We start from the raw sequence: 14291 nt of genomic DNA on the forward strand, positions 1-14291 counted from the left end.
CAAGGCTCTGACCTTTTGGAAACAGATCACCAGTCTTATCTTCCAAGAGATCTTTGGATGGGTTGGAACTGCCAACATTTTGGCTAATAGTTAAGTGCTTAACCATTTGCACCATACAGTGACTCATTTTAAATAATTGCTGTGCACAAAATAGGACTTTCTCATTTGTGAGTGAAAGAAACTCAGTTTTGACTAGTTTAAACCAAGGAAGGATTCATTGATTCAGATAACTGAAGAATTGAAGGGCAGAATTAGTTTTAGGCATAATTGTACCTAGGGGATTGGAGGTGGTGTGGTGGTGGTGGTTATGTGCCATGGAGTCTATTCTGACTCATAGTGATCCCACATAGGGTTTCCAAGACTGTAAATCTTTATGGAAGCAGAAAGTCTCATTTTTGTCCCACAGAACGTCTGGTAGTTTTGAACTGGTATGGTTGTTTTTGTTGCTAAATGCCATCGAGTCAATTCTCACTCATAGTGATCCTGCAAGGGTTCTGAGGAGTGGCTGGTGAGCTTGTACCACCGACCTTGTGGCTCAAAACAATAGGCATTCACTACATTTTGCTGGTCTAGATTATTTCTTACAATTTTCTCTGTTATACTTCATTGTCTCCCTTTCCTACTTTTGTACAAATTACAGGTGAATTCTCAACTTTTGCTCTTTTTTTTCTATACTCTCTTTCATGATGCTTTCCTTCACTCCCACTTATCTATTATCTCTTCATAGACAAGAACTGCATCCCTATTTCGAACCTCAACCATTTTTAGAGAAAGCTTTCTTTCTCTAAGAATGGCCACTTTCATCAGGGTGTTCCCTGGCATTGCAAGTTTACATCTCTAATGCCAAACTTGCCATCATCGTCCAAATGTGCTTCTCTTTCTAGGTTCCTTAGTCACACCAGGAACCACATCCTCCTTTTCCCTTCCCTGAGTTCTGTCCTCAAATTTGTTTTTTGATGATTTCAGTTGCATACCACGTCTCCTTCACATGAACTCTCATAGTACTTTATGATTATTTCTCCATGACCTTATCACTTTCTCTGTAGTTTTAGAGATATTGGTGTATTTATTAATGCCACAGTCTCTTGATGGGAAATCTATGACTTATTTATCTTTGTCTTATTTCTTTCTTGGTTGTCATTTTTCAGTTTGCCCCAGCTTCCACGTTTGTCATCAATATTATGCCAAGATTTGTATGTTCAATAAGTATTTATTGAATTAAGGAGCAACTATATGCTATCAATTACAGGAGACCCTGGATACCACAAATGGTTAAGCACTCATCTGTGGGCCAGATATTAGCAGTATGAACCCATCGTGGAAGAAAGTTTTGGTGATTTTCTTCTGAGAGGTCACAGATATGAAAATCTATAGCGTTCAGTTCTACTTTTCCATATATGGCGTTACCATGATTTGGAATCAATTTGACAACAGCTGTTTAGTATAATTACCTGGGTATTATATGTAGTATCCAAGCTGTGTAATTTCAAATCTTGCCATGAGCCATGGCACTCATTATAAGCAGATTTCAACTGTACAATCATGTTGAGGGTGGAACTTTCCCTAGTCACTTTATCTTCCCCCTGACCTCCCCTCACACCAGCCCCCAGTATTTACACAAATATATTAATGAACAAGACACAGAGAAACTTTAAACCAGTCAGAATTGTTGAGGAAGGAAGAACAGGAGAAGCAGCGGAAGAAATATGTGACATTAGTTGCTAAAATGATTTAGTCTTGTACCTTCTACATCTTCTTACTTCTACTACAACCTTACTTTGGTGTTTCATGTATGTAAAGCCAGCTTGAGATGACCGTAATGTGGCAAAATCATACCAAACCCGCTGTCATAAAGCTGATTCTGACTCATAGCTACCCTGTATAGGGTTTCTGTGGCTGTAAATCTTTATGGGAACAGAAAGCCTCATCTTTATCTTACAGAGAGACTAGTAGGTTTGAACTGTTAACCTCAGAATTAGCAGTTCATTGCTTATACAACAGTACTACTGGGGCTTCTTTAATGTGGCTGGATGCTAGCAAATTGGAATTTAACTCAACATTTAGAAAAACATTTTAGGAAAAGAAACAACTCAATTAACATTAGGAAATGCAGGCTGGATATCATCTCTGACAACACAGAACTCAAATGGCCACAGCAAACCTTAGGTTGATATTCTTAGAAAAGCAGTGTAATGAAAAGAAGAAAACCTGTCTTTGTATGCTTGTGAGGGAGATGGTGAGAGGGCCCAGAGTTTTATTAAGGCACATACTATTCAGTATAGTCATCCTGAGTTCATATTACCATACTCTACTCATTATTTGTCTTAGACTTGAAGGGGTACACTTGAGAAGGTGTTCTAATTTCCGTGGGCTATATGGTTCAACTGGTTTTGTCTTCACTCTCATCATTCATGCATCCATCGGGCTCTCATCCTGTTTGTTCTGGCTCTGGGAGACATTGCCTTTATTTAGACAACTGATTTCTTTTCTTTCAGATTCAACTGTATTAAATAAAAATATAATAGAAATAAAGATTATTTGAAGGCAAAATAGGCTGCTACTCAAAATGATGCAATCTATTTGCCTGTATGTAACTATTTTAAATCAATGCCATTAATTCAGTTGGTCTCCATTGTTAGTATTTGGTCCTTTTTCTCTTACCACAAGGGAAGTTCTTGAATTTTGTTATCTGTCAACCTCCATGTTCTTTCTGGTGATTGGTCAGTGGCCATTGTACTCAGCCACAATTTCTGCATAAATGCTTTATACATCATCAAGACTCAAAACAAGGCAGTATAGATGATTTATTCATTTACCATGCAATTTTTTTTATCCATCTGTGTCTTCAATGCGGAAGAACTTTGGGGATCCTCAAGAGCAATGGTTTCCAAACTCTTGACTACCCAATAAAGAAAAAAAGAAATGTTATATTGTGACCTTGTGTATATGTGTGAGTATATTTGTAATGTACAACTGAAGCCAAGTTTCACCCATTCTAGGTGTTATGCATACTATGGTTTCCATTATATTTTAATTTACTTCATAAAAATGTTGTCTGTGACATAATAAACAAATTTCTTGACTTGCTAATGGCTCAAAATTTGAATAGGAAAAGAACTTAACAGTCTTCAAGTTTTAGAAAGCCTTAGAATGTTAATTCTGTAAGGGCTTTGATGATTACGTAGGAATCCTCACTTTTTCATCCAATTTTCCAGTTGGAGGAACTTGAAATCCAAGTAGGTTAAGACTTCCTTGCAAAGAAACCATTGTGCTTTGCATTTATACTATTATACCTAGAGTCATGCAGTAGGCAGTCAAACTACATCAGCTGTGTAATTTTTAAGCCTAGCAATTATGCTTTTGGATGCCATGGTGATGAGTTAACTTTACCTACTTTCTTTTCTCCATTTGACAATGTTTTCTCCCTCCACTAGTCTAAGCCTCAAGTAGACTGTTAACAGAGCATTGCATTTGTTGTTCCTTTTCTTAGTGATACATAGAAATCATCATACATAACCCAAAGGCAAGAGTGGGTTGAATAGGGAACAATTTTAGGTGTACTGTTGTTGTTAGGTGCTATTGAGTCTGTTCTAACTCATAGCAATCCTAAGCACAACAGAATGAAACACTGCCTGCTTCTGTGCCCTTCTCACAGTCTTTGTGTCAGTCCATCTCAATGGGGGTCTTCCTCTTTTTCATGGACCCTCTACTTTACAAAGCATGATTCTTTCTAACAGGTACTCGTCCCTCCTGATAATATGTCTGAAATATGAGAGATGAAGTCTCACCATCCTGACTTCTAAAGAGCATTATGGTTGTAATTCTTCCAACACAGATTTGTCTGTTCTTCTGGAAGTCCATGGTATATTGAATAGTCTTCTCCAACACCATAACTCAAATGTATCAATTCTTCTATGATCTTCCTTATTCATTGTAAAACTTTCATATGCATATGTTATTGTTGTTGTTAAGTGCCTTCAAGTAGATTCTGACCCATAGCAACCTTCTATAAGGCTTTTAAGGAGAAGGTGGTGAGCTTGAACCACTGACATTGCAGTCTGACACATTAGCCCACAGGGCCACATTATGCGTATGAGGCTACTGAAAATACCATGGTTTGTGTCAGGGGCAACCTAGTCCTCAAACTGACATCATTGCTCTTGAACACTTTAAAGAGATCTTGTGCAACAGATTTTCTAATGCAGTATATCATTTAATTTTTGACTGCTGATTCCATGAGTGTTGATGGTAAATCCAAGCAAAATGAATATTTGACAACTTCAATCTTATCTCCATTTATCATGATGTTATTTATCAGTCCACTGGTGAGGATTTTTGTTTTTCTTTACATTGAAGTGCAACCCATACTGAATGTTGTGGTCTTTGATCTTCATCAATAAATATTTTAAGTTATCTTCATTTTCAGCAAATAAGGTTGTATCAACTGTATATCGTAGGTTTTAATGAGTATTCCTCTGATCCTGATGCCATGTTCACCTTCATATAACCCAGTTTCTTGGATTATTTACTCAGCATACAGATTGAATAAGTATGGTGAAAGAATACAATCCTTGCACACATTTTTACTGATTTAAAACCATTTGTTGTTTCCTTGTTTTTGTCAAATGACTGCATCTTGTTCTATATACAGGTTTCTCATAACCACAATTAAGTGTTTTGCAATACCCATTCTTCAAAATGTTATTCACAGCTTTTCATGATTCACACAGTAGAAAGCCTTTGCATAGCCAAGGAAATATTCTTTGCTTTCAACCAAGATCCATCTGATGTCAGCAGTGGTATCCCTTGTTCCATGTCTTCATCTGAATCTAGCTGGAACATCTGGCAGTTCCCTGTCACTCTACTGTTGCAGCCAGTTTTGAATGATCTTTAGCATGTGATAGTATCTTTATCTTGCCTGGGATAGTAATGATATTGTCCATTGATTTCCACATTCTGTTGGTCACTTCTCTTTGGAAACAAATAGGAAGGAACAGTAGTTGGTGATAGAAATGATACTGGTGATCGCATGATAGAATTTTGCAAGACTAAAGACTTGAAGTCAAGGACTTCATTCTTCTTGGATCAACTATCAAGTCTCGTGGAAGCAGCAGTCAAGAAATGAGATGACATATTGCATTTGGCAAATCTGCTGCACAAGACCTTTTAAAAGTGTTGAAGAGCAAAGATGTCAGCTTGAGGACTAAGGTGCACCTGACCCAAGCCATGGTATTTTCAATAACCTCATATACATGCAAAAGCTGGACAGTGAATAAGAAAGACCATAGAATAAGTGATGCTTTTGAATTATGGTGTTGGAGGAGAATATTGAAAGTACCATGGGCTGCCAAAAGAACCAACAGATCTGTGTTGGAAGAAGTTCAGCCAGAGTGCTCCTTGGAGGCCAGGATAGCCAAACTTCATCTCTCATACTTTGGACATATTGTCAGGAAGGACCAGTCACTGGAGAAAGATATCATGTTTGGTAGGGTGGAGAGTCAGAGAAAAAAAGGAAGACCCCAGTGAAATGGATTGGCCAAGTGGCAGCATCAGTGGGCTCAAGCATGACAACAATTGTGAGGTTGGCCCAGGATCAGGCAGTGTTTCGTTCTGCTGTGCCTAAGGTCTCTTTGAGTTGGTACTGACTCGATGGCACCTAACAGCAACAGCAATGACTTCTTAATTGTAAAATGCCTTTTTTAAACAACACAAAAGATGACTATACACAATGTCCATACCAGATGGAATACACAGAAATAAAATTTACCACATCCAACAAAATAATAACAAATGGGAAGACATGGTGGAAAAGCTCCAATATCAACCCCCAAACAAGGTCAGGAGTAGACTTTGGAACAGACCATCAATTTCTCACATGCTAGTTGAGGCTGAAGCTGAAGAGAGCGAAACCAAATTCACGAGAGCCAAAATATGAACTTGAACATATCCCACCTGAATATAGAGACCATCTCAAGAACACATTTGATGAATTAGATGCTAATGACCAAAGACCAAAGAGTTGTGGGATGACATCAAGAACATCATATATGGAGAAAGCATAAGGTAATTAAGAAGACAAGAAAGAAGAAAGACCAAAATGGATGTCAGAAGAAGCTCTGAAACTTGCTCTCCAGCATAGAGATGTTAAAGAAAATGAAGACATGAGGAAGTAAAAAAGTCAGACAGAAAATTTCAAAGGACAGCTCAAAAGTCAATGCCAAGTACTATCTATCATGAAATGTAGAAAGCCCTGGTGCTATAAAACCAAAATGGAAGAACACAAGCAGCATTTTTAAAGTTGAAAGAACTGAAGAAAAATCTCAGGCCTTAATTTGCAATATTGAAAGATTCTATGGGCAAAATATTGAATGATGCAGAAAACATAAAAAGAAGATTGAAGGCATACACAGAGTCACTGTACCAAAAGGACCTGTTCGATGTTCAACACTTTTAAGAGTTAGTATATGATCAAAATCCCATTGTACTGAATGAAGAAGTCCAAGGTGGAAAGAATAGGCCCCTGGGAACTGATGGAATACACATTGAAATCTTCCAACAAAAGGATGCAGCACTAGAGGTACTCATTCATATATGCCAAGAAATTTGGAAGAGATCCATAAGTGCATGGTTAGACATTTAAAAAACAGGTCTAGGTGTTCATTTTCTTTAAGATAGTTGGATTATAGTTGTGACAATTACATTTATCTAGGTGTATTTTTTTTCCTCACTATTATAATCATTAATGGTCCCCTGTTTCCAAAATTGTCCCTGGCAGTGCAAATTATTAGAATGATGAATTGTTCACTGAAAAGTTGGAAGTTTGGTTTTACTCAGAGGCACCACAGAAGAAAGGTTGGGCAATCTACTTCTGAAAAATCAGCGATTGAAAACATTATGGAGTGCAGTTCTACTCTGCGTCCTGTGTCCGTACTCTGGCACACGTTGGGTCATTATGAGTCAGAATCAATTTGACAGCAACAGTGTTTTATTTTTTCAATTCTAAAACTTTGACGTTCTCAATATCATTCATAGCTAAGGTCTCAGACCAAACAAAAACAAAAACAAAACACAAATTTTCTGCTGTGTAGTTGATTTCAACTTATAGGGATTCTATAGGAATGCCAAGTCCTATTGATGGACTCAAGTGTGGCAACAGTAGTGATGTTGGCCCAGAATCAGGCAGTGTTTCGTTCTGCTGTGCATAAGGTCGTTCGTTATGGGTTAGTACTGACTTGATGGCACCTAACAAAAACATAGGACAGGATAGAATTGCCTTGTAGGGTTTCCAAAACTGTAATCTTTATAGAAGCAAACTGCTATATATTTCACCCACAGAGTGACTAGTGGGTTCGAACTGCTGACCTTTGGTTAAAAGCCTGCTACTTTATCCACTGCACCATCAGGCTTTAATGGCTTCTCGTTGTTGTTATCATGTGCCACTAAGTCGGTTCCGGCTTATAGAGACCCTGTATAGGGTTTCTGAGGAGTGGTTAATGGATTTGAACTGCTGACCTTGTGATTAGCAATCCAATGATTATCCTATAGTGCCAAACCAGGATCCTTTTAAGGTCTTAGGGTTGTTGTTAAGTGCTGTCTAGTCAGTTTCCACCCATAGCCAACTGTATAGGGTTTCCTAGAAGCAGCTGGTGAGTTTGAACTGCCAACCTAGCATTTTAAATGGCTTTGCAGTCTGGCGCGTTAACCCACAGTGCCACACAAGGGATTTAAGTATTGGCTCATATTCACAAATAACTTTTTCAACATAGACTTCTATTTGAGGGAATAATGTTTTACTTTATATTTCTTGACAGTAGCAACAAACTTAATGTCTTTTATCCTGCTGTGGCTCTGTGGGCTAATGCTCTGGACTGCGAAGTCAGTTTGAACTGCAAGGCCAGCAGTGCAGGCTCACCAGTCGCTTCTTTGAAACCTATACAGGGTTGCTATGAGTTGGAACTGATTGGATGGCCCTTAAGAACAACAAATGTAGAAAATAGCTTATAGTTAAAATGTGTACAGTAGTAAAATGATACATTTTAAAAGTTACAGTAATAACAGATTTTTTATAATGTAGACACAATTGCTGCCATTAGGTACTTTGAGTCAGTTCTTTTTCATAGCAACCCTATGTACGCACGCACTGCCAAGTCACAATCGTTGCTATATTTGAGCCCATTATTGCAGCCACTGTGTCAATCCATTTAATTGAGGATCTTCCTTCAAGGTATACATCAGGTTTGTATCCTTTCACCATATTTATTCAATCTGTATGCTAAGCTAGTAATCTGAGAAACTAGACTATGAAGAAGAACATGGCATCAGGATTGAAGGAAGGCTCATTAATAAGCTGAGACATGCAGATGACACAACCTTGCTTACTGAAAGCAAAGAGGACTTGAGGGCTTGCTGATGAATATCAAAGACCACAGCCTTTAGTATGGATTACAACTCAACATAAAAAGAACAAAACCCCTCACACCTTGATCAATAAACAACATCATGATAAATGGAGAAACGATTGAAGTTGTCAAGGATTTCATTTTACTTGGATTCACGTTCAATGCTCCTGGAAGCAACAGTCAAGAAATCAAAGTGTGCGTCGTGTTGGAGTCCTGGTGTGATTCTGTAGGATAAGCAGTAGAACTACAAGGTCAGTTTGAACCCAGGATTGGCAGTTCAAACTCACCAGCCACTCTTCAGAAACCCTATACAAGGTCGCTATGAATAAGAAATGACTTGATGGCACTTAACAACAACAATTGTCTTGGGCAAATCTACTGCACAATATCTCTTTAAAGTGTTAAAGAGCAAAGATTCACTTTTGAAGACTGTTGTGTGAAAGCTGAACAATGAATAAGGAAGACTGGAGAATAATGCCTTTGCATTATGGTATTGTTGAAGAGTATTGAAAGTATTGTGGACTGCTAGAAGAACAAACACATCTGTCTTGGAAGAAGTTTAGTCAGAATGTTTGTTAGAAGTAAGGATGTTGAGACTTTATCTCATGTACTTTGGGCATGTTATCAAGATGGACTAATGCCCACAAAGGGATACCATCCTTGGTACAGTAGATAGTGAAAAAGAGGAAGATCCTGATGCGATGGATTGACACAGTGGCAGCAACAATGGACTTAAACATAACAATTGTGAGGATAATACTAAAATGGGCAGTTGCTATGATCTGATGACTCCCAACAACAAGTAGAATTCTTCAAGGAAAGGGTAGAAATGCTGCCTTTAGAAATGTATAAATCTAGATGGAACATATGTCAAGAAAGAATAGCTTTACATTTTGATATTTTTGTTTAATACAAGTATCTATGATTTATAGCAATATTTTTTGACTTACCCTCCTATATATGTTGTTGTTAAGTGCCACTGAGTTGGTTCTGACTCAGTAACCCAGTATAGAGTTTCCGAGAAGCAGTTGGTAAGTTTGAAATGTTAGCCTTGTGGTTTACATTCCAGTGGTGATCTGAATTCAATGTGAGAGATTTATTTCAAGAAATAACTCACACTGTTGTCATCTAGCAACTCTCAGATCCATAGGTCAGGCAACAGACTGAAGACTTCTTCTGACTCATTGTTTTACAGTTTCGGATGCCCATACATTTTGGTAGTGGACTTTTGTATAAAGAGCAAGTGCTGTGCATTAAGACGCAATACCCTGTGTATCTTTGTATCAATTTTGCTTGGGTGTTTTATTATACTAACACGTACTTGTTTACTTTGTTTATTCTGTTTTAGTGTTTATCTGCTGAAGATATCTTTTCCCTTCATGGCTTTTCAAATTCTACCCAGATCACCAGCTCTAACTTCTCTATCATCTGTCCAGCAGTCTTACAGCAATTGAGTTTTCACCCTTGCGAGGCTATTTCCAAGCACAAAACAAAACCAAGTCTTTCAGAAGGTAGGTTGGACTTTTTTTCCTCACATTTGCTTGCAAATTCATTGATCAGATTGAAATGAAGTTGACGTGCCTCATTTCCTGCTTTATTGCCATTAATTAGTCATATAAAACCTTTTATTAAAATTTTATATTATCAAAGTATTCAGAATAAGAATTATTATGACTAATGGAGTTGAAGCTTCATATGTCATGCTATTCTATTTCATGCTATTCTATTTACAGAGTCAAAATTTTGCTTGAAAGCCCTTAGGAGCCTAAATAAAGCTTAATTATTGATTTTATACAACATATACTCCTGGTGTAGTGCTGTGGGTTAAAGCGCTGGACCGCAAAGTCAATTTGAACTGCAAGATCAGCAGTTCAAGTTCACCAGCTGCTCCTCAGAAATCCTATACTGGGTCAGAACTGACTCAATGGCACTTAACAATAACAAGAAATACTTATGATATGTACATTAGATTGCACATCAAATATGATGGGGCTTCATAATGTTCATGGAAAAATGGATTTAAAGATAAAGAAATATTTCCATGAACTTGATGAAGCCCTCTTATATTTGATCAAGTAACGTATATTAACTTTATCTAATCATATTGTTTTAAACTATATTAGTTTATTTGTAATTATAAGTGTATTGATAAGAAACTATCATGCTTCTAGATTAACTCTTATGTGACTGAATTTTTATTGCTTTAATTCTTATAAATGAAAGAAAATGCAAACAGTTATTGTATCTATAATTTTTTAGGGAATAATCTGCTATAAAGACTTTAAATATATAAGAAAATTTAGTATGTGTTTGATCTACAGTTCATACATGCATAAACCTATAGAAGTTTGCTTTCAATAATGAAATAAAACAATTGTTAAATGGGTCTATTTTCCAGTTCTGTGCAATTTCTTGGTGTCCTTAAATTGTTATTTTACTCCACATGTATACATAAATTTTTTCGATTTATGAATTCATTCAGTAAATAATTATTGAACTATATGGCAAGCATTGATCTATGCATTGGATATTCATTCATAAACAAGAAGAAAAATTAAATTCCTTGTAATTTTAGAGCTTATAATATTATAAAGAAGAGAAAGAATAAATATTGAAACAAACAAGAAAATTAATACTATAACTTCAGAGTGATAATACTAAGAAGAAAATAAGTAGGCAAGGGATAGAATGACATGCTGGATTAGTGTGATTTTAGATAGGTCAATTAGAGCCTTTTTGTTGAGATAACATTTGTGCAGAATCTAGACTAGAGAGGAGAGTGCCTTGGCAAGATCTTCTTTGGGGGAAGAGCGCTCTGGCTGAAGGAAAAGATAATAGAAGCTTAGAAATGGGTTAGACCTATGGAAGCAATAGCAAGACAGCCTATGTTTGAAGCAGAGTGGGCAGGACGGAAGAGAGGAGGTGGTTTATAGCCACGAGATAGGAAGGGTCTTGTAAGATGCAGTGAAATGATTAGATTTTATTCTGAATGTGATGTGTAGCCACCGTAGGTTTCTAAATGTTGAGTGACTTGATGTAATTTAAATTTGCAAAAGGGCTCTTTACTTGTAGCTTGTAATGGGACAAGAGGAGGAAGTAAGGACATTGATCAGAAAAGTATTGTCAGGGTTGATAGTAGTGGTGATGGTAAATTGGATTAAGATGGGAGGGACAGAACTGGAAGGAAGTAATTGAGTTCAGGATAGATTTTTGAGTTGTGTTAAAATAATTTACTTCTAGATTGGATATAGAGGAGGAAAATATTCACCAAGACATGGCTAATAGCAAGTGGGTGGATGACTTCTGGGATGGAAAAGATTGCAGACCAGCTGTTTGTTGGTCAGAGAAGGGGATGGTGAGCATTAAAAATATAATTTTTAACATGGTCATTTATTGACATGCTCTTGTTGTGGTACTAAGTGCTGTCGAGTCAGCTCCAACTCATAGCAACCCCGTGCAGGGCTTCAAAAGAGCAGCTGGTGGCTTTGAACTGCCAACCTATGGTTTGCAGTCCTGTACTGTACCACAGCATCACACCCACAATATAAATGTCCAAAAGCCAGTGGTATGTACATATTTGGAGCTCAGAGGACAGATCAAACTTTCTATTTTTCATACTAGAGTTAGTATCGAAAGCTGCAGATGTGAACAAGTTCATCTAGCACAATTATAGTTATAGAATGTAAGGAGAGTGCAGAAAGACAAGAAGATAAGCAATGAACAAGAAGATTCAAGCAATGAAGTGGCTATGGTACTTACTTTTGCATTTCTTTGTATATGTATGAATACTTAGATTTCTTTCTACAAAATAGGAAAAAACAGTAAACAATGATATGTTGTTGTGCCGTGGAGTTGGTTCTGACTCATAGCTACCCTGTACAGGGTTTCTGAGGCTGTACGGAAGCAGAAAACCTCATCTTTCTCCAGTGGAACAGCTGGTAATTTTGAACTGCTGACCTTGAGGATTGCAGCCCGATTCGTAACAACTACACTACCAGAGTTCCTTAACAATTACATAGTTAACTGTTATTGTATACCAGGCACTGTTTCAAATGCTTTACATATACAAAAGGCTTAAAAAAAATTGTGGAAAATGGGATGAAAATCAATGGATTTCTTCCACAAACTTTCTGAAGCCCCCTTGTATTTTATCTTTATACAATTCTGAGGTAAGCACCATCATCTTCATTTTATAATTGGAGAAATCAAAGAACAGAGAAGTTAATTTACTTAGTTACACAACTTGTATGTTTGTTTCAGAACCCATGTTTTCTTTTCTAGTCTATAAATATAGAATGAATGAAAAGCACCAGGTACAAACCTAAAAAATGTAAGTGACAGTTTTGTGAATGGCAATCATTTCTAAGCAGATTGTTCAAGAAAATATTTTCCTAGAGTGTGTACTAAATGAGAACATGTCTGTATTCCTATAAATCTGTTTAACTGTAACTCATTATACATTCAAAGCTCAACTTCTTAATATACTAATATTTGCTAATAGATGCTATTGTTCAAGTGCTGTTGAATCAGTTTCAACTCATAGCGACCCTGCATAGTGTTCCCAAGGAGTGGTTTGTGGGTTTGAACCACCAACCTTGCATTTAGGAGTCCAGTGCTTATCCTACACTGCTACACCAGGATTCCTGGCTAGGAGTGCTTGTGGTGGTGGTGTGCGGTAGAGTATGTTCCGACTCATAGCGACCCTGCATAGGGTTTCTGAGGCTGTAAATCTTTATGTGAGCAGAAATTCTCATCTTTCTCCAATGGAATGACTGGTAGTTTTGAACTGCTGACCTTGAGGTTAGCAGCCCAACTATGCTACCAGAGCTCCTGCTTTGCTAATAGGAGAGCATTATAACAGCACAGATCTGAAGTCAGCCCACCTGGGCTCAAATTCTCTCTGTTGGGCATGTGATTTGATCTCTTTCTGTTTTGGTTTTCTCACAGAGAATGGAGGTAATGTAACACCTTTCTCACAAGGTTGACACATTAGTTTTTTCATAAGGTTGACATAACTGCAATAGTAGACTCAAACATATCAACTACTGAGAAGATGACATAGGACTGGGTGGGAAATGTTTTGTTATATGTAAGATTACAATGAGTCAGAGTTGACTTGACAGCAACTAACAACAATGAACAGAAAGTTGATACCAAGATTAAATGAGTTGATTTTTGTATATACATACTTAAGACATTGTTTATTGTTTAACATATAGTGCTATGTATGTATCTGTTATATAAACAAAATATTTCTAACAAGTACATAATTCTGAGTACAGGAAATGGGGCTTAAGAAAAAAACAAATCTATTCTGCACAGGTAAATTGCTGTTGTTAAGTGCCATCAAATCAGTTCTGATTCATAGGGACCCTGTCTAGGGTCTCCAAGGAATGGCTAGTGAGTTTGAACCTCCAACCTTGTGGTTCAAACCAACCTGGAGGTTGAGTGCTTATCCTACAGTGCCATACCAGATTATATGATTTGTTGTTGTTAAGTGCCTTTGAGTTGATTCTGACTCATAGCAACCCTGCAAAGGTTCTCAGAGGAGCAGCTGTTGACTTGAACCTCTGACCTTGTGGTTCAAACCGATTTTGGATTCTAGCACCTTCACCGGCAGCACCAGCTTATGTGACACTAACAACAAAATTGTTTTGTAAAATCTTTCTACATTGAATTATAACTATATCAATAATTTGAGTGGACACTTTTCTTGAATTTTGTCCTTTTCCTTTAATTACTACTTCATTCACAAATTAGTATTGGTGACATAGATTCACCAATGCTAATTATCACGTATTGCAGCTAAAACACCAGATAATATGGCAAAATCAGTGACTATAGAAACACTGTCAGCAACAAAAACAACAGCATGTGTGTAGCATGTGCAGG

At 37.1% G+C, this 14291-nt stretch overlaps 1 protein-coding gene across 1 annotated transcript in view; it reads left to right on the plus strand.

The window, feature by feature from the left end:
- Nucleotides 1-14291, plus strand: part of SLC39A8 (solute carrier family 39 (zinc transporter), member 8) — a 105064-nt gene that overhangs the window by 28519 nt on the left and 62254 nt on the right. The window contains exon 2 of the mRNA XM_006872719.1: nt 9748-9910. Coding sequence (XP_006872781.1) covers nt 9748-9910 — 163 coding nt within the window. The remainder of the gene's footprint in view (nt 1-9747; nt 9911-14291) is intronic.

Source organism: Chrysochloris asiatica, unplaced genomic scaffold (assembly GCF_000296735.1).
Source record: "Chrysochloris asiatica unplaced genomic scaffold, ChrAsi1.0 scaffold00211, whole genome shotgun sequence".
Lineage (NCBI taxonomy): Eukaryota > Metazoa > Chordata > Mammalia > Afrosoricida > Chrysochloridae > Chrysochloris > Chrysochloris asiatica.